The sequence below is a fragment of the Dipodomys spectabilis genome, unplaced genomic scaffold, assembly GCF_019054845.1.
Source record: "Dipodomys spectabilis isolate Male_0828 unplaced genomic scaffold, ASM1905484v1 ptg000018l, whole genome shotgun sequence".
Lineage (NCBI taxonomy): Eukaryota > Metazoa > Chordata > Mammalia > Rodentia > Heteromyidae > Dipodomys > Dipodomys spectabilis.
Genome location: NW_024870695.1, coordinates 7,285,968 through 7,307,850, shown reverse-complemented (window position 1 = coordinate 7,307,850; position 21,883 = coordinate 7,285,968). Strand labels below are relative to the sequence as shown.

The following is a 21,883-nucleotide window of genomic DNA, read 5'->3' as shown; positions in this document are numbered from 1 at the left end:
TCCTTCTCGAAACTGTTCTACATAAGTGGACATATATAATTATTTACTGCACATTTTCAAACTGCAAATTTGATAATACTGCTCCTGCTTAAGCTCCTTTAAGTATTATCTTCTATAAACAAGATACTTATTGTCAGAGTATATAAGATTCTTGAACATCATTTTCTGTCATTCCTTCCACATACTCCTGGTTGTAGTAGATATCTGACTACAGAGCTCAATTCCTTATTCAATGCCTTTCTGAAATAATAGAGCCAAAATTTTCTTAGAAACCATTGTAGCTTAGTTAGAAAGTAAACTGGAAGTATTACTAAGGTGAGTAGACATATTTGTCTATTTACATATAACTAAGGATTTGTATGTTTCCTTTCTGAAAAGTTTCAATTTACCTGGCATTTTATAAGTTATAGCATCCTAAAATTTAAAAATGACATGTCGTATTGGATATAGGTGTAGTAACTTGTTATCACTGTGCAAAAGTAAATAAAGAATGGAGTGGGGGGGGGAAGAATGATGGTCTTTTGTAGTTACTGGTCTTCTAAATTAGCCACTCCCCCACAATCACACCTGATAGTAGATGCTGATAATTTCCCAGGTAAGAATAATGAGTTAAATAGGTAGGAAAGAGAAATAAACATGGCAAGAAGCATCACACTATCATCTGCCTAATAATTATATAAAAGAAAATAAGGGCTCTTGACTCTAATAAATATTTTATTACACTGCATCAGTAAGATAAATCTATGGAGGCATTCATTGGGAAACTTAAAACGATAAACATAGCTTTTATTTTGTAATCTGGACAAAGCCCAAATGATGACATATTTTGAAAATGTCATAATGTTTATCACTGCAAAAGCTTCTGGTCTGAATTATTTAATAGGAACTTAGCTGAATTAAAAATATTCTTGCCATCACTTTTGAATAGCTGATAAGAAGTAATGACTTCATATATCAATCACTTAGTATTCTGTATCATTTCTTTATTATTGAGTTTCCCAATGTTTGAGTAATTCTTTAGAAACCTAGGAGCTTGTTTTCTTCTAGAATGATAAGATAGCCTGAGTCTTATAAAACACTGAACTGAAGCATGAGGAAGAGGAATTCTTGCCTGCCTTCCACGCCCTCAAACTATGGATGATGCTTTCTGATAAAAATACAAATTGTATAGAAATATGCTTCAACTTGTAATCCTTTTTAAAAATGAAAGGTCTTTTTTATTTTTATGTTTTTGGTCATAGGACTTGAACTCAGGGCCTAGGTGCTGTCACTGAGCCCTTTCACTCAAGGATAGCGCTCTACCACTTTAAGCTACAGCTCCACTTCTGAAAGGGCTTTTTATTTATTTATTTATTTTTAAATCTAAACCTCAGTCTACATTTCTTTTCTTTTCTTTTGTTTTGGTTGGTATTGAAGTTGGTATTATGCTTTCTACACAGATGCTCTATCATGTGAGCCACACCTCCAAGCCTTAAAATTCTTTTTTTTTAAACTTCTAATATTTATTTTTTAAATTTTATTTTATTTTCAAGGTGATGTACAGAGGGGTTAGAGTTACATATGTAAGGTAGTAACTACATTTCTTGTCAAACATTGTTACCCTCTCCCTCGTTTTTCTCCCACAGGCCCTAAAATTCTTTCAAACATTTCTAATGTAAGGAAAAAGTTTGATGATAGGCTCTATATGTTTTCTTTTTGATTTTATGTGTGCTTTATATATTATGGGTGCAAAACTAGGAAGTCAATCACTTGAGGAAGATAAATTTCCATCCCATGTCTCAAGAAAATCCATCCATATGATTATGGAAGCACAGAAGAACAACTTAAAAAACAAACAGAAAATTAAATACTGTTAAAGCAGGATTTATTTTATTTCAATATATATTTACTCCAATAAAATAGTTATTATTGTTAAAAAAATCTTACCTGCTACTGAATTTGGCCGTGGCATGAGATACAAAGGAATAGATTGTACAGACTGAGATAGAACTGTTTCCAAATTTCTCTCTGGGATCTTGTTCAGACTATATGTGGAGGCAGTCATGTTTTCATCTACTCGATATAGACAAGAGTCCATGCTAGATTTTTGAGACTGCCAAGGTTTTAGGTTTCCTCCAGATCCTAATTCTTTATTGCTTTCTCCAACATATTTTGTGCGTTCAACATTTTCAGAATAGCTTGTCAGTGTAGCTGAAAGGGAAAAAAGATTAGAGTTTTAAAGAAATCAAAACAGTTTGTTTGTAACTATCATAATTCATGATTAGATGAGAATATTAGAAACATTTTTTAGGTCTTTTAAAAATGATTACTTTTTAAAAAATATCCTAAATAGTTGCACAAAGAGGTGGTAATTCAACATGTTCAGTTACGTGTACAATCCATCCTGGTTAGTATCACCTTCTTCCTCTCATGTTTTCCAATCTTACCCATCTCCTTAAGTGACCTGGCTTCATTTTCACATAAGCAGCATTATATTTTTAGTCACTGATGATCATTTTCACCTCCAGAAACTTAAATAACTGAAACTAAAATAAAAGCACATCGCAAATATATTTAAGAAGTCTATCTAAATGGACTAAGCAAATTTATGTGTTAGTGCTAAGGGACCTACAGAAAGAGTATATCCATGTTGCTATTGTTTCTAATGTATTTATAAAGTACCATTCTGATTTTTTTGTTGCTTTGTATTTCCCTCCCTCATGGTATAACTCCTGTTTTCACTGTATTTGATGTTGGTATAATTTGGGGAGGGAAAGGGAAAAAACGAATTGTTTAAATAGGGATACAAGTTGACCCATTGCAACAATGAGATGCACAAGACGCTACGTTGGAAAACGAACTTTACAATTTAGGTGGGGTTGAGGGGGTTGAGGGGTGGAGTGTAGTTGAGGAAGTGGGAGAGAAGGGATGGTAGGGGAAAAACAAAGGAGGAGGCAACAATGCTTGATAAGAAATGTACTCATTACCTTGCTCATGTAACTGCAACCCTTCTGTACAGTATTTTCACAATAAAAAACTTATCAAAAAGAGTATATCCATGTTAAATGTTTCAGAATTCATCAAAAATGTATTTATATAATTTAGATTATTGGAGATTCTCAGAGAACACTCACATCAAATCTCTATATTATTTTCATCCTTTTCTTTCATCCATTTAAGTTCATCACTTGGTCTCTTATGTGTAACAAAGAATTAGAATAAAATTAAAACTAAGTAGAAGTTAATAATATAGAAAGAACTTGCCCAAATAAATAAGCAATACATGTCCTTCTTGTATAGCCTTTCTCATAGCTCTAATCCTTTATACATCATTTCTAAGTAGCTGCTGAAGAATAATGTCTTTAATTAAAGAACTGAATTGTCTGACAGAATTTTATCCAGTCTTACCAAAACTGTACATGAATAGGAACATTTTCATCAACTCCAGAAATGAAAGCATTAAAATATTAAAATATAGATTATAAAATTTCCAGCAATAATTCTAAAAGAATAATTCTCCATGGAAATGTTTTTATAGGTAGTTCATTTTCTCTTCCTACATTCAAATGTACCTATTGCAAAAGAAAAGATTCACACTCATGAGACAATTTCCACAATACTTTTTAATGAGGTTTTTTTTCTCTGTAACTTTAAATAGAATTCTTGATTTTGTACTAAAAGGAAAGATAGATTACCAAAAAAACCTAAAATTTTCTGTAAGAGAGTAAACCTGTGTTGTCATAAAAATCAAATGGCTATGGAAGAAGAAAGTTAATTAGGAAAGGTGGAAACATGAGAGGAGGAGAAATTATATATAAACACACACACATATTCAATTCTCAGAATTAAGAGAGAGAAGATGGAATGTATTTTTGGGTCCTACTTGAGAAAGAAAATGAGAAATATCATGCGATATCTTTGAAAACACAAAGATTATAGAAGCTAAGTTCCCACATTTACTATACTGTATTTCCTGATTAGCAATTAGGTGTAAAATCCTCAAGAAAAGGACAACTTAGGTTCATTGTGAGAAGACAGCTAAGGAAATGGAACAGATAAAAATGACATTCTGCATTTTGGCTAGTCTTATAACCAAAGACAAATCAAGGCAAGTAGAAACAAAGGATAATGCATATGGTGCCAATTTTGTAAAGGAAAAAAATCAGTTTGAAACTCATAAAATCTCTCAAAAGAATAGTGTGAGCAAATTAGAGACTAAAAAGTAACTGAGAGTCCAATAGCCTGCGGTGTTTTTTTTTTTGATAACTACTAAACACCCAGAAACAGCTCAGATATGTGCTAAGCAATGTTCCTTTTTTTCTGCTATATAATAAGCTTTCATAATATTAACAATCATAGGAAGTTTGTACTTAACTAAGGACTGAAGCAGGACTTCATGCATACTAAGCACATGTTCAACCACTGAGCTATATTTCATGTCCCATTTTATTATTTTAAATTGTGTAAGTATCCATTATCTCTTTTGGTCATTAGTATAATAACTCTAAGCAGGGAGTGTTTTTACTATCTTTATTAAATACCTGGGGAAACATATGCTTGACAAGATTTGGCATCCTGTTCACCTTGTTAAAAGGATAGCAAGAAGCATTTGGGTTAGCTAACAATTTGGGGTCTTAATCTAATGTTGTCACTTAACTCTTTTGTAGATATGCCTTGCCCTCTTCACTGTACATTTTGAGAAGGTAAAATATGTAGTTTCAAGGGTTTTTCAGATTTAAATAATAAAAGAATCCTTTATTATCAGCTCTGTAATACCTTCATGATAAAGAGAGGTTAAACAAGTGATAGCACAAAGTCTAAAACTCTGTTACCATCTGCAAAAATTACAAAGAACTATTGAGCAGTAAAGCACCCTCAGGTGCTACAGTAGTTTTGGAGAATGCTCCAACCAACAAAATGTAAGAGGTAAGAAGTAAATTAGCTCATTCTTCATTGCAATGTTTTCTAGCACTTACATTAAAAATATTTCTACTAAAGATATAAATGTATTTGTTATCTGGGTAATTATTTAAGCAAATAAACTGCCTAACTTCTGCAAAAGAAAAAAATGTCTTAGAGGATGTAATTTAGAGATATATATTAAGCTTTGAAGAGTGGATCCAGAACTGGTGAAATGTTTGTCACTACTCTGCCAAGTACTGGGCATGGTAAAGACTCTGTGTTTGTGTGTGTGTGTATGTATGTATGTATGTGTGTAGGTGTGTGTGTGTATGTGTGTGTGAAAGAGGGGGGAGAGAGGGAGGGAAAGAGGGGAGAGAGAAGAGAAGGGAGAGAGAGAGAGAGAGAAAGAGAGAGAGAGAGAGAGAGAGAGAGCAGTAGTGGAGGAGGAAATCAGTAGAAATGTCCAATCAGGTGTTCTATTTCAGGGTACTGCTAAATAATTAAATAGATGCTGAACAATCAGATTTTGAGAAGGCTGTAGTTTCAACAGTACTCAAAGACTTCAATAAAAGTCCTTGTAATACATTTCCCAACTTCTTGTCATTCCAAATAACAATCTCATATTCACCTAAATTTAGACATCTGTTTTGACTAATTTAGAACATTTGATCAGGTAAATTAGGGAAAATAATATTTTATACAGAGAAGAAATGCATGCAAAGGCAGAGATACAAAAGACAACACTTCTTTGAAAGAAACTAAGCTCAATAAGGCTAAGAAGTAGAATTTGGTGATATAGTTGGGACCAGAAGCATGCTGACAAAAGTTTAACACTGCCTTTCTCAAAACAAAGGCAAAAGCAACAACTGTAAATTCTGATTTATCTGTAGTGTTTGCTGAACCTCTGGTATAAATGTAAACTTGGTGTGTGATTTTAAGCTATGATTTCACAACTAATCAGCTCAGAGAACTAAGAAACTTCAACAAGTAGATTTTTCTGGTAATATTTGGCTGTAGCATACTACTTAGTAAAGACATACAGAATAGACATAGACCAAGTTAAACTGTGACTTGTAGACCGTATTAGTAATTTTACTTTATCCTGTTTATCCTAAGGGCAACTGAGGAACATGATTAAAAGATTTCAGGGTCATAATCAAATTTCCAGCTTAAAAATTACCTTAAAACCAGGTGCCAGTGGCTCTTGCCTGTAATTTTAGCTACTGAGGAAGCTGAGATTTGAGGATCATGGTTTGAAGCCACCATAGGCAGGAAAATCAGGAGACTCTTACCTCCAAGTAATCCCAAAGCCAGAAGTGGATCTGTGGCTCAAGTGGTTGACAATGTTTTGAGCAAAAAAGCTCAGGGTCAGTGTCCTGGCCCCTAGTTCAAGGCACTAGGATGGGAACACACACACACATACACACACACACACACACATACACACACACACTCACTCACTGTGGTTTAAATGAGGAGAATAAGAAAAGTATTGTTATAATCCCCTGCCCCTTTTTAAAAAATATCACAGACCTCTATGACACTGAGGATGCCTAATGAAACTTTAAAAAATTATTAGCTTTATTAGTGTGTGTTAATTGTACAAATGAGTTTCATTGTGCTATTTCCATATATAAACAATGCAAATTTGATTATATTCCATTACTTTATCTCCCCTCACTTCCCCCTTCTTTGTACAATTCTTAAAAGTTTGATTATTCTGTTTTCATACGTGTAGATAATATACTTTGATTATATTCACCCATCCCATCTCACTGATTCCCCTCAAACAGTTCCTTTTTTACTTTCCTATCATTTTGTTTTTAGATTTAGATTTCACTTATGTCAGAAAACATGTGGGAGGATTGGGGGGGGGTGAGGGGGAAGATGGGAAGGGGAAACAAAGGAGGAGGCTACAATGCTTGATAAGAAATGTACTCATTATCTTGCCCATGTAATTGTAACCCCTCTGTACAGTATTTTCACAATTAAGAAAACATGTGATGCCTAGCTTACTGATTCTGGCTTATTTCACTTGTAATGACTCCAGCTGTTTTTTTTTTTTTAAAAAAATTTTAGTGTGTGTGTGTGTGTGCATCTGTGTGTGTGTGTGTGTGTGTGTCTGTGTCTGTGTCTGTGGGTGCATGTGGGTTCTAGTCCTGGGCTTAATCTGGGGTCTCATGTTCTTAGTTGGCTTTTTGACTCAAGGCTAGTGTACTACCACTTGAGTCACACCACTTCCAGTTTTGTTTTGTTTTTTAACTAGTTAATTGGAGACAACAGTCATTCAGATTTGTCTACTAGGGCTGATGGGTCAGATTTCAACCTTCTGAGTTGCTAGGGTTAGAGATGCATGCCACTGGTAGCAGGCTGTCATGATCTCCAGTTCTATCCCTGCTTCCTGAAAATGATAGGTTTATTCTTTTATTCTTGTGCTCATATAATTAATTTTCTTTATCCATTTATCAGTTGAAAGGCATCTATGTTTATTTCAGAGCTTGGCTGCTGTTAATAGTGCTGTAGAAGTCTCTATTGTATACATGCTCAGGGGTGATACAGAAAGATGATATGATAGTTCTCTTTTTAGCTTTTTTTTTTCCTGACTGGGAGACTTGAACTCAGGGCCTGGGTACTGTCCCTGAGCCTCTTTGTGTTCAAGGCAGGTGCTCCACCATCTGAGCCACAGTACCACTTCTTGATTTTGAGAGTGGTTAATTGGAGAAAAGGGTCTCTTATCTCTGATTAACCATCTGAAAACTGAAGTGGTGCTATGGCTCAAAGTGGTAGAGCCCTAGCTTTGAGCAAAAGGAGCTCAGGGACAGCACTCAAACCCTAAATTCAAGACCCATGACCAAGCAAAAAAAGCCATTCTAGTGGTTATGCAGTAGTGCTTAATTGTGATCTTAATGTGTGCTCCCTTAATGATAAATGATAGCAAGTATTTTTTTCATAGGTTTATTCACTGTCCAATTATATAAAATGTCTACTCAAATCTTTTGAACATTTTAAAATTAGTCTGTTTTCTGCAAAACTAGAACACCCTGATTTCTTATTCTACCCTTTATCGATGATGATTAAAATTTTATGCCAGATAAAAGTCTTAGGTCATTCTCCTGGGAGCATTATTTTTAAAACTATGAAAGCAATTGCAATAATTAGGACCAGAGATTTTTAAGTCATATGTTATCTGAGCTTCAATTTTAGCCTTGTCTTTAACATCTCATGACCTGGGAACAATTATTTTTGAGTTTGTTTTATAAATAGAAGAATAAATATGATCTTTATTATAGTAAACAACATGGAGTTATTTTACAGCTAAACTGGGCTAATTCTATGCTCATCTCTAGGGATGGCTGAAAGTCTGATGTTGATTTTTGACCAGGATAGATTTACAATTTGATGCTCAAAGTTTAAAACACCCCTAGGAGCATACAGGATTAGTTGTTTATTGACAAGTTATACCTAAATGACTTAAGACAGTCTGGCTTGGCTATATGGCCAGAGGGACATCAAAGTCCTCAGTGGAAACTTTTTGGGAAAGTTTCTTTGCACAAGTCTGAAGACAGAGCACATAACTCTGTGATTAAGAAAGGATCCTGGAGAGCTGCACCTGGAAGTGTCTTAAGGTATCTGTGCTTGCCTGCACTTTCTCTAGCTCTACTGTATCTTTACTGAAAGGGATTTCTTGGTGTGTTTTTGATTGAATGTTATATATCCTTTCAATTATCTGATCTTGTGAAAACTTGAGATTACCTTCTTATAGGATTACTGTAAGGATTAATAGTGGTACATGAGCCATCATCTGTGCTCAATGTTTCCTATTTATGATAGTATTAAGGTCAATTATACAGGAAAAATGCTGTTTGGTCTCCTTAATTTTTTTTTTTTATGTGTTACTGGGTTTTGAACTCAGGGTCTCTGGCACCTGCAAGGCAAATGCTCTGAACCTCTTGAGCATATACCTCAAGCCTTTCTTAATAATTTTAATGAATAAAGTGTCCAGACTACTTTAATAAACATGCAAGACAATAAAAATAAAACCTTATGGCTGCCAGAAATTTACTTAGTGCTATATAGGTGGGAAAGGTGATATAGTCAATAGTACAATAATTAGGTAACCAATACTTCACATTTCTGAAAACAAGTGGGAAAAGCATGAAAAAAATGAATTTAAATGCTCTAGTGTTCAGTTAATGACTAGAGGGGCATTTAGATCAAACAACACATAAGTATCTGCTAGAATTTACATTACTAAGAAAACAAAGAGTCTCAATTATGTTTTCCTGGCATTTCAAGAAGTAAAATGCCAGGAAAACATAATCACTGAACAATGGACATGGTTATAGATATTTAATCTGCATAGGTGCTAAGTTATACAAGGATATATAAGATCAAATTTCTCAATGAAATCAAAATGAAAGGTCCTAACATTTCATTAAAAGGAAAAAATACAAGACTATATTCTTCTAGAAGAGAATATAATTTTAAGAGAAACGAAAGTCAGAAACAAAAACTGAGTCACCTTCCAGTTAATAACTTTGCTATATATATATATATATATATATATATACACACACACACACACACACACACACACACACACACATATATATATATATACATCTATACCTATATATATATCTCAACACCAAAATGACCACAGTTAAAACTAAAAATAAAAAAGGAGTACTGAGTTTAGAAAGAATTTTGTAATTCTAACTACTTGGGAGGTAGAGGTAGGAGGATTATAGTTTGAGGCCAGCTTGGGAAAAAAAAATACAAGATGCTATCTCAAACACAAATTAGGTAGGTTCTGGTAGCCCATACCTATAAACCTAGCTATATAGAGAATAAGGATGAGGAAGACTGGAGTTCTAGTATAGCATGAGTGGAAAAGCTGGAGAGATTCTATCTCAATGGAAGAAAGTGGGCCCACGAATGAAACGAAAAATAAGAGGATTGCAGTTCAGGTGCTTGTCCAGGCATGAGACAAGACTTTGCCTCAAAAATAACCAGCACACACAAAAAACAGGTTGGTGTTGTGGCCCAGTGGTAGAATATCTGCTTAGCAAGTATGAAGCTCTAAGTTCAAACCTCAATAACACCAAAAACAAATAGAAAAACAAAAGAAAAACAAAACAACTCACAGGCATTTGGTGATTCCTATCTGTAAAACTCTCCACTTGGGAGAAAGAGGTGAAGAGGATCAAAGTTTCAGGCAGCCCAAGCAAAAATGTTTGAGAAACTTCATCTCAAAGAAAGAAGGTAGGTGTGGTGGCTCACACCTGACATTCTAGTTGTAACTGGAAGTAGCATAAAACAAGTAGACTAGTCCAAGTATGAGCCCAGGAGAAAAAAGTAAGACTCTATTTCAAAATAATCAGTACAGGGGCTGGGAAGGTGGCTCAGTGGTAGAGCGCTTGCCTTGCATGCCTGAGGCCCTGAGTTCGATTCCTCAGCACCACATAAGCAAAAAGAAAAAAGCCGGAAGTGGCACTATGGCTCAAGTGGTAGAGCGCTAGCCTTGAGCTTAAGAGCTGAGGGACAGCGCCCAGGCCCAGAGTTCAGGCCCCTCAACCGGACAAAAAAAAAAAAAGTTAAAAAAAAATAATCAGTACAACAAAGGTCTGGCTCAATGGCAGAGGGTCGCCTAGTAAATATGAGGCCCTGAGTTTAAACCTCTGTACTGCCAAGAAAACCAAACCAAAGTGAAAACAAACAACTCCCTCTCTCCTCCCCCAAAGGAACACACACACACACACACACACACACACACACACACACACATATTTCTCTTGTGCTTCCATATAAATTTAGGGATGATTTATCCTAGTTTTGTGATATGTCACTGGAATTTTGATAGGATTTCTCTGTATCTAAACACCATTTTCAGCAATGTTGTCATTTTAACAATATTAATTCTGCCAATCCATGAACACTGGAGGTCTTTCATCTTCTAGTGACTTGAAGTTTCTTCTTCATTGTTAATTTTCATAAGTGTTTCACTGCCTTGGTTGCATTTATATTTAGAATTTCCCCCTGCACTATTATGAATATTATGATTATGAATATTATGATTGTTTCCCTGATTTTATTTCTCAGCATGTCACGACTGGTATATAGAAAGCCAACTTACCAAGTGTCAAACCAACTTGATACGGTATCAAGGCAACACTAGATTGTCAAAGAATGGGTATGGAAAGGTTTCTTTCCCTTTTGATTTTATAGGGTTGTTTGAGCAACATGATTTTCTTCCTTGAAGATGTGGTAGAACTGAGCAATAAACCCACTTGGTCCCAGTTTAAATTTTTTTAAATTTATTGATATTCTATCCTCTGGATTTTGGTGCATTCTGGTCTAATATTTTCCTTTTCACCTCTAATTTTATCAGCTTGGATTTTCTTTCTCTTTCTTTTGGCTAGTTTTGCTAAGGGCTTGTCAGTCTTGTTTATCTTATCAAATCAACACTGTTTCACTGATACTTTGTGCTGCTCTTGTGAGTTTTATTTAATTAATTTCACCTCTGATCTCTAGTTTTCCTTTCATTCTACTAATTTTATGTGTGGCTTGCTCTTGTTTTTCCAAGACATTGAGATTCATTATTAGGCTATTTAGTTGAGATCACTGACTTTTTTTTTTTTTAAGACAGGGTTTTGCTACATAGCTCAAGCTGGCCTCAAATGTTATACAGCCAAGGCTGGACTTGACCTAACTGTCCTCCCTGCTTCACTCTTCTAAGAACTGTGATCATAGTTATGTGTCTAGCCACCCTCATATATACTTTATAACCTTTCTTTAGAACTGTCTTTTCCATATTCCAAATATTCTCATAAAATGATGTTTTCATTTAAATTTTATTCTAGGTATTTTTAAGACTTCCTACTCTCAATTTTGTTAAGGACACAATGATCATTCAAAAATACACTGTTTACTCCATGTTTATTGCAGCACTGTTCGCAATAGCTAGGATATGGAAACAACCTAGGTGCCCCACCACAGATGAATGGATCCAAAAATTGTGGTATCTATACACAATGGAATATTATGCAGCCATTAGAAATGACAAAATAATGGCATTTGCAGGGAAATGGATGGAGCTAGAAGGAATCATGTTGAGCGAGGTAAGCCAAGAACGAAGAGACAAACGGTACATGGTCTCCCTCATAAGTGGATGCTAAATCCAAAAGGTTAGTGATACGACAAAACTAACAGGACTTAAGAAACAAAGAACTCCCGCTCATCTGGTTGAACCACTACTAAATATCCTCATGCTGCTGATCACAAATATGGTATATAACATGTGAACACTGTTATATATTACAGACTGTGGTAGACAATTTGCTCCAGGGAAGTTAGAATGAACTTGTGACTTTGAAATTATGTAATCATTTAATCACAATCAAAAAAAAAAAAAAAAAAAAGAACCTCGGGGAAGGGAGGGAGGGAGGGGATGGTAGGGGGAAAACAATGGAGGGGGTAACAATGTTCAAGAGGAAGTGTACTCATAACCTCACTCATGTAACTGTGACCCTCTGTATAGTAGCTTTACAATAAAAAAAAAAAAAATACACTGTTTAATCTTTGTGAGTTTGTACAGATCCTATACCTTCTCTTGATATTGATGTCTAGTTTTATTCCTTCATGATCTATTAGATACAGGCAATGACTTCAACTGTTTCTATTTGGCAGGATCTGCTTTATGGCCTAAAATGTGTTCTAATTTGGAGAAAGTTCCATGGGCTACTGAGAACAGTGTCTATTCTGGACCTGTTTGATAGAACGCTCTGTAGAGCTCTGTTAAGTCTTATTATCTGTAGTGCAAGTTATTCTGAAATTTCTTCTTTTTTTGTTTTTTTTGGGTCCGGTCATTGAGCCTGAACTCTGGGCCTGGGTGCTGTCCCTCAGCTCTTCAGCTCAAGGCTAGCCCGCTCTACCACTTGAGCCACAGCGCCACTTCCGGCTTTTTTCATTTTGCTTATGTGGTGCTGAGGAATGGAACCCAGGGCCTCAGGCATGCAAGGCAAGTGCTCTACCATGGAGCCATCTTCCCAGTCCTATTTTGAAATTTCTTTGTCCACTCTTAGTCAATTAGACTGCAGTATTGAGGTCATTCACTCTTACTTTATGTGGACTTATTTGTCCCTTTACAAAATTTGGTAAAATATAAATATATAATTATAATTATTATATCTTTTCAATTGATTCTTATCCCTCTAATTTTGGAATGAAGTCAGTTTTATCAGATATGAGTCTAGTTGTTCTTGCTTGTTTTTGGATTCTGGATGCTTGGAGTATCACTTTCCATCTTTTAATGCTCTCAGTCTATCATGCCTCTGAGATGACTTTCTTTCAGACAACAGTTGGGTCTTGCTTTGTAAGCCATCCAGCCAACTATATCTTTTAGTTAAGATATTTAGCATTATTTACATTTAGCATTATTGTTGTACTAATTCCTCATTTTTTATCTTACTTGCCTCAAGAACTTTATCATTTATGTGTATTATGATGATGATGATGATGATATTGGTGCTGGTACTGGCACTTTAACTCACTGGGACTTTAACTGAGCTCTTTAACTCAAGCCTAGCGCTCTACCACTTGAGTCACAGCTCCACTTCTGGCTTTTTGTGATTAATTGGAGATAAGAATCTCACAGACTTTTCCTGCCTGGATTGGCTTTGAATTGCAATCTCAAACCTCAGCCTCCAGAGTAGCTAGCAGTAATAACAGGTGTGAGCCTCTGGCATTCAGCTAAAATATATTTTTTAGTATCTTTAAGTAGTTATACAAAGGGGTTGCCATTCAACAAAGAAGTTTATGAATACAATGTCAATGTCATCATTTTCAACATTCTCCCCCATTCTTCCCACCCCACCTCAATTTTCTTCATTTTGTAGGCTACATATTGAATTTTATGACTGCATTTTTTCCCACTTCCTTTCTTCATTCATCTATCCCTTCCCTTGACTGTACTGCCTCCTTTTGAGTACCAGTTTCCTGGTATTTATTCTGTTGGATTATGAGTTAGCCTTTCTAAGGAATTACATTGGAATTCTTCCCTGAATCTACCATATTTCAGTACACTTATGTACATTTGCATACCACACTGAGTATTTACTTATATACTTACAAATCAACTGTGGCTTCCACATATGAGAGGAAATATGCATCCTTTGTCTCTCTGGGCCTGACTTCACTTAACATGATTTTTTCCAGGTACTTATATTTCTTTTCAAATAATGCAGTCTCATTCTTTCCAACAGATGTGTAAAATTCCATTATGTCTATCTACCATGTCATCAGGCCAAATTTCTACAGTAGACTTCAGGCTTGTAAAAACTATAGCCCTGCAGCTAGAACTGCCAGTTCTTTGTCACAAGGATTGGTCTGATTTACCTTGTGGATGCTGCTTTGGGTTTACCTCAATCCCCTCCTCCCTCCCACCACTGGTGGGGTTGGAGTTGTGGATGGTTTACTATTTTAGTCTCCATCATCTTTCTATTTCCTGTTCTTTCTTAGCTGTTCAGATCCATTTTTCTTGATTCACAATGCTTTTTCTCTCTCTCTTTGAGGTATACTGTTTCCTTTGTTGCCCCGACTCTTCTCATTTATGAAGAAAACTTCTAATTTGGCTTCTCACACCAGTACCTCTCACCTACTCATATTATCTCCATTCCTGATACTGTGAACAGGAATTAAAGCAGACAGTGTCAAGAAATAATCACAGTTCCTTGATACATGATAGCCATGGTTCTTAACATCTGATACTTAGTCAAAAAATTGCAAGAAATGTTAGTTCACATCTGACTCTTATAAAGTATTTACCTCTAGTCAAGTAAAGATACATAATTTCTAATTAACTGTGCCTTTATCAGAGTGTTTTTGTATCTGCTACAAACTGCTAATAATTGAGTTGAAGATAATTTAGATATATTCCTACAATCATGTAGATGAGTAGGAATTTCTTTTTAAAGAATATATTACAAAGTTCACAAGAAAAAAAGGCATATATCTCTGCTTAGATTCAAGTTTCAAGTTCTTCATGCCCAAGCCTGTCATAAGAATACACTGTTGAAGGTTCTTGAATCATAAGCAAAGAAACAACATTGTTGTAGAGGGCAAAGATAGGCTACCTTGTTTATAGTAAAAACAAGGAATTAATAGATGCTTTGAACAAACAGACCCCAGAACAATTCAAGTTGAGGCTAATTAGCATTTAAAAAATGCAGTATTGGGGATTGAACCCAGGACCACAAGATTTCTAGGCAAGCTTTCTACCATTTAATCTTAATGTCTTCTGTGTTCACAGAGCTCTCTACTATACCAGTATAGAATAAACTTTTACTAGACAGTGTTGGTAGAGAGATGACATATGGGTATTGACAGAAATAACCAACCCTACAGAATGTTTTCTATTATCCCCTTCTAATTCCTGATAAGTCTGCAGAGGGACTGCTTTCATTTTATTGACCTTTATTTCTCTCTCCAGCATCATTAAAAAGACAAAGACAAGCCATATTTATATATTTATTCATACATATGTAAAAGATTTTTGAAAGTAAATGTGTGTAATTACTTTTTGGCAATACTGGAGTCTGAACTCAAGGCCTTGAGCTTGCTAGGCGGTGCTCTACCCATCAGAACCATGTTTTCAGCCCTTTGGCTTCAGTTATTTTTTTATTTTTATTTTTGGGTCCAGTCGTGGGGCCTGAACTCTGGGCCTGGGCACTGTCCCTCAGCTCTTCAGCTCAAGGCTAGCGCTCTACCACTTGAGCCACAGTGCCACTTCCAGCTTTTTTCTTTTTGCTTATGTGGTGCTGGGGAATCGAACCCAGGGCCTCAGGCATGCAAGGCAAGCGCTCTACCACTGAGCCACCTTCCCAGCCCCTTCAGTTATTTTTTAAGTAAATTCTCACATTTTTGTCTGGGCTGACTTATACCAATATTCTCCTATTTCCAATTCCTCTACAGCTAAGATGACAGGGCAATGCACCCAGATTATTAGTTGAGAAAAGGTGTGGGTAATTTTTGCTTGAGCTGTCTCTAAACCAGAATCTTCCCAGTTTCTGTCTCCTGATTAGCTGAGATTACTGAGTGACTGTATCTGGTCATGTATAATTATTTTTAAAAGGACAAAAAAGAATACAAAATGGTTAATATAAAAGCCAACTTACCAATGATTCCACTGTCTCTGCTTTCAAGGGTGGAAGTTGGACTGGTAACAGCCCCATAACTACAGTCCTTGGCAGTTGCATTTGAACTGACTGGTGGGAGGGTAGAACAGGGGCTACTCGCTGGTGGAGAGGCAGTGCTGCTAGTCAGGGTGGAGCAGGGACTTATTCTCTGGGTAATTGCTGAAGTCTGAAAGATTAAACAACACAAAGTAGGATAAGTACATTAGGTATCATAGCAAAATAATATCTTTATGAATAAACAATCTACACATACAATTTTTTACCACTATTAGGCTTTGTTTTTGTTTTCCAAGATAAGAGAGTCTACAATTAAGGTAAAAGTTGATAAAAGTAACATCAGTAGATACTTGTGGCCAGTTTTTCTGCTTAGGTAACAATTGTTCCAAGTACTTTTGCTAACAGAAAATAGGAATTTCTTATTCAACACGTTTCTAGTTCAACTCAAAAGTCCCCAGAAGGCATAGAACTTTCCTTTGTTAATAATTTAGATTACAGAATAGACATTTACTAGATAGAAAAAAGAAATAATAGCTCATAGCCAAGAATAAACAAAAATAAAATAAAAATTTTGATACATAGACAGCTGTCTAGAGACAATAAATAAATGCAGAGAGAAATTATTTATTCTCAAAGTAAATGTTAACTCTCAATGTTAGCTTAATACAAAATGAAATTTCTTTGTAGAAAATAACTACACACTAAGATTGACCTATATCATGAGTGATTCCTTCACTGCAAACTATCTTCTTTGTAGGTTATTAATGCAAAAGATAAAACTTACGATAAGATTTATAAGGTCCATCCTAACGTCTTAGAAACTGTTGAGAGAAGAAAGTAAATTTGGAACTTGAATATCACTTTCAAAATTTGGTCTTTTGTGGAAAAATTATATATACCAGTTTGCTGTCCTAGATTCAGTCATCACAGTACTATTTGCAGGATATTACGATTATAAGATTTTTCCTAAATATAGCAGTCATCTATTAATATGCTCTTTAGCTCAGAAGTCATCAAATGAACATGGCCTCTTAGTTCTTAATAATTTCCTAAGAATAGAAATTCTAGTGTTCAATTTAACCACCTTCTGTTGACAGTATTAAACAACTACCATTTTGATTTATTGTTAATATTTTACATCTACAGAAAGCTTAAAAACATATTTCTACTTAAAACATATTTCTACTATTTCTACTACTTATTAATCTGGTATGAAAGGCATAATAGCATTTTCTTCTAAGAAATGTGAAAATGAAACATCAAAAATATGAAAGCAATGAAATAGCCACATAATTCATATAGTCATACATACATTTATATGCTAACTTTATTACATGTTACTTTATACTTTTTAAGATATTTTACAGCTTGTGGAGCATTTTAACATTAAAAATTTAACTTGACCCTTGAAACAATCCTGTAATGTGTTATTTCTTGTTATACTAGAATATTACGGTGTAGCTGTTAAGAACACAAAATGTAAAATAAGAATATCTGTATATTCTTTCTAACAATGTGATTATACATTTTCTTATTTGAATATTGAAATATGAGTCAACACCATTACACTGAATTGTAATGAAATTTAAACAAAACACTACAAGTAATGCAATTAGTGCAGTGATTGGTATACCTGAAGCATTTAATAACGGTCAGTTCTTATTACCTATAAAAAACATCCCAAGCTCAGAGATTAAGTGACATCCCTTAGTTTAAAAATGGTAGGGTGCTGCGGGTGCCGGTGGCTCACACCTGTAATCCTAGCTACTCAGGAGGCTGAGATCTGAGGATAGTGGTTCAAAGCCCAGGCAGGAACTCTTATCTCCAATAAACCACTAGAAAACCAGAAGTGGCACTGTAGCTCAAGTGGTACAGCGCTCACCTTGAGTTGAAGAGCACAGGAACAGCGCCCAAGCCCAGAGCTCAATCTCTGCGACCACCCTCCCTCCGCCCCCCCCCCCCCCAACAAAAAAGGTAGGTACTAGATCTGAAACTAGGATATATGTTCTCTACATGCTGGTTCAATGGCTTTTCTGTTATGCTGTGGTTTGTTAGTGATTCTACTTATTTATATAAGATTATTTTACTCAGAATATCTATAAGCAAGGCATATTCCATAGAGTTGTGTCTTTTTTTCAAAAATCACTATAACATGAGGAACCTCAAAAATGAGAAGCACAAATTTGATCAGTTCAGGAAATGTTATTTTGTATAAAAAAGGAGTCTTTGGTAATACTCAGGCAATAATATATAAGATTTATATCATGTTACTTGGTCAGTATTAGTCATATATTGATTAGATATGAATGTCAAAACATAAAAAATAGATGTTTTATTTACCCCAGTATTTATATAACCTTCAATATGTCACTTTCATTTTTTTATCCATAAAGTATAGCATATTGACATGTATACAATGTAAATTGATTTTTTTAAAAAATTGATCAGGACTGCCAATGGGAAGATTCTTTTACTGTAAGATACCAAGAAAAATCCCACAACTAAATCTGTAACATGCTATCCACTGATAAGAACTCTGAAGAAAATAAAGCAAAGAGACATCAGGATGAGTAAGTGGTATTAGATAGAGTCATTAAGGAAGATCTCTCTGAGACAGAAATATGAAGTAGAATTCTGAGTGAAGTGAGGTAGAGACTTATGCATGAAGAGCATACCAGTAAGAATAAGCATGTTTTATGTTCAAGGAGTAATAGGATGCCAGAATGGGTGGAGAACAGTTGACTGGTGAATGTGAAAGGGGAGAAAATAATGTAGGAAAGCTATCAAGGGAGGAGATCAGATAGTGCCTTTCTTGGTTGTAGTAGACTTTAAATTTTATTAATGTGACGGAAATTCAATGGTAGATTAAAAGCAGAGAAGTGATAGAATCACACTTGTTAAGGATCACTCTGGCAACTGTGTGAATATAATGTATGAGGATAAAAGTAGAAGTAGAGAATGATTAGGAAGACACTTTTTAAAAATTATCTTTAAGTAGTGGTATAAAGGAGTTGACATTCAATGAAGCAGTTTATGAATATGATTCATCTTAGTCAATGTTACCCCTTTGAGCATGCTTACCCCTTTCTCCCAATCCTCCTTCCCTAATTTTTCCTAATTTTGTAAGATGCATTGACTTTTTTTTTTTAACTGCAGTTGAGGTCTATTTACTGAGTACCTATTAATGGCTGACATTGTTCTAGGTTCAGAGGATTAAGCACTGAAGTGAACAAAAATCCCAGCTGTTCTAGTTTAACATGCTTATCAAAATTACAGTTGCTGAGGGAAAAGATGACTGACTTAGACTCAGGTGAAGCGGAAAAGTAGTAAGGAGGAATCAGACTTAGTATATATTTTGAAGACAAAATCCACAATTTTCTAGAAGAGTAAAGGTGGGATATGAGAGAAACTAAGAATGGCTCCAATACTTCTTTTCTAAGCAAGTAAGTGATACCATTTGCTTAACTGAGAAGTTGCAGAATGAGCAGGCACTGGTGGGGAAATGAAAAAAATGCTTTTAATATTTTAAGTTAAAATATTAAATTTTATATATTTTAAATATGTAGTTTGAAAGTACTAAATAGGCAGTTTCACACAAACATCTCTAGATTTGTGAGAAAAGGCAGTGCAAAAGGCAAAGAAAAGGAGGAAACGGTGGGACTAGAGATAATTCAGGAATTAAGATAGCATTTATAGAACTAAGGATTGAGCAGAATCAGTAAGTATCTGAATTTTTTGGGGGGGGGGGTCAAGCCACTTTATTGATGCTCGGAGGCAGGGAGGGGTTGAAAATGCAACGCAGAGCGCACACTGGCGTCCTCGACGGGGAGGGCCCTTCCCGGATCCGTAGTCTCGAAAGCTAAGTGTCTGAATTTTAAGTATATAAATTTTATAAAAACTTCCCAAGTGCACTCAGTAAAACCAATGACCTAAGAATAAAAATAAGAGATCTAAAGGCAGGTATGTGCACTGAAATTATCCCTGTAGAATTTATTATGACATAACTAATATATGACATAGAATTTTCACAAATGTTTATGTATTGTGCAGTTTGAAATTAATTTTGTCATTTTTCTGAATGAAATGCTTACAAGACATTTATGTTAATAATTGAGATTACATAAATGAATCAGATTCTTAGCAATTTCTTTGCTATCTTTAAAAGATAGAAAACAGCCCAAAAAAGAAAACTATTAAATGGAATTTTAATCACTGATGTTTTAAAACTTTTTAGACCATTCACTTTTTCATGTTTTCTACTTTTCTAACATGTATTTAAAATTTTTTAGGTAAATCTTTATATTCTATACGTTTGGTTGCATTTATTTTTCTTTATTGTACTTTAAAATATTGGATAATTTCTGTGATTTCATGATGTTTAGGAGTATATTAGTTACTATTAAATATGTGAGAATTATTTTTTTTCTGGTGGTACTGGGGTTTGAACTCATGGCCTTTGTGCTTGGTAGGCAGGCATTCTACTGCCTAGCTATAATACATCTATTTTAGGCTTCTCATACTAGCTAGAATGAAAGGTGTGGACCACTGTGCTCAGATCTCAGTTGAGAAGGGCTACTGCAAACTTTTTTTGGTCTGGGCTGGCCTTCTCAATCTCAGCTTCCCAAGTAGATAGTATTTTTAAGTATGAGGCATTGGTGTCTAGTTACATTTGGCCATTTTTTTTTTCTTTTGCAGTATTTGAGGTTTGAATTCAGGACTTCATACTCAGCTATCACTTGACCCATGCCTCTAGCTCTGCTATTTGCTGGTTATTTGAAAGAAGTATTATGGACTTTTCTGCCCAGACTGGCCTCAAGCTGTGAACCTCTGTATGTCAACTTCCTAAGTCATTAGTGTTCCATTATTTGAGGATCTTAAAAGTTTTCTTTTAACTTTACATTTCTAAGTAACCATTTTATAACTCTACTGTCATCAAAGTAATTGGTATATTTTAAAATTTGTGAAGAATTTCTGCTCCACATTTTACCAGTTTAGTCAATAATCTATGTGTACGTGAAAACAGTAAAATACTCATATGTCAATTTTGTTGGCTGGCTGGTTTGCTTACTTGCTTGCATATTTATTTATTTATTCTTTTTGGATTTGAAATCAAACAATATGTAAAAAGACAGTAATAAACTGAAGAAATATAGTGACTATGGAAAATGAAGTTATACTTCAAGCCTCAAATTGCATTAAACACTTAGGACTGTTCCTTTCAGAATGAATACACACACACGCACACACACACACACACACACACACACACACACACACAATTTTTCTTCTAGTATAAGAAGCTGATTCACATTGCTTTTCACAAAGCTGACAGCAAGCAACTTTTACCTGATTTTCATCCTGCACCTCCATCTCGTACTGGTCACCTGGCTGAACCTCTGTGACTTTCTCACCAAGGAGGAAACCCAGACGCGTCATGAGTGTGTTTGCAGCCTCATCTACAGATGGAGGGGGGCCAAGTTCCTGCTCAGCATCATCTATAACAAGAAGGCATGGAAAACCATGAATCTTTCATACTACAGTGTTCTGGTCTTTGCCTAGGTTTATACTGTTTGCTCATTTCTTCAGTTTTCACATTGTGAACCCAAAATTCTAAATTACAGTATGTGTGCAGACAGTCCCACTTTTAAAGACTATAATTTGATATACAGTATACTGAGATTATCCTCAATTTATCTATTGGGGACACTTGAACTTGGGAGGATGTTTTTGTTTCTTATTAATCAGAAAAAAGCTGCTGTTTCTTTGGTAATTGCTTTCCTAACACAGTCCTAGTGTTGACATCTAGTTCC

The 21,883-nt window shown here is 35.1% G+C and overlaps 1 protein-coding gene across 6 annotated transcripts in view; it reads right to left on the bottom strand.

The window, feature by feature from the left end:
* The window catches only part of Tanc2 (tetratricopeptide repeat, ankyrin repeat and coiled-coil containing 2), a 280,297-nt gene that overhangs the window by 130,278 nt on the left and 128,136 nt on the right, over nt 1-21,883 (bottom strand). For all 6 annotated transcript variants that reach the window (XM_042673733.1, XM_042673734.1, XM_042673735.1 and 3 more), the window contains 3 exons: nt 21,420-21,568; nt 16,056-16,242; nt 1,927-2,190 (listed from right to left, as the gene is read on the bottom strand). In XM_042673733.1, coding sequence (XP_042529667.1) covers nt 1,927-2,190; nt 16,056-16,242; nt 21,420-21,568 — 600 coding nt within the window. The remainder of the gene's footprint in view (nt 1-1,926; nt 2,191-16,055; nt 16,243-21,419; nt 21,569-21,883) is intronic.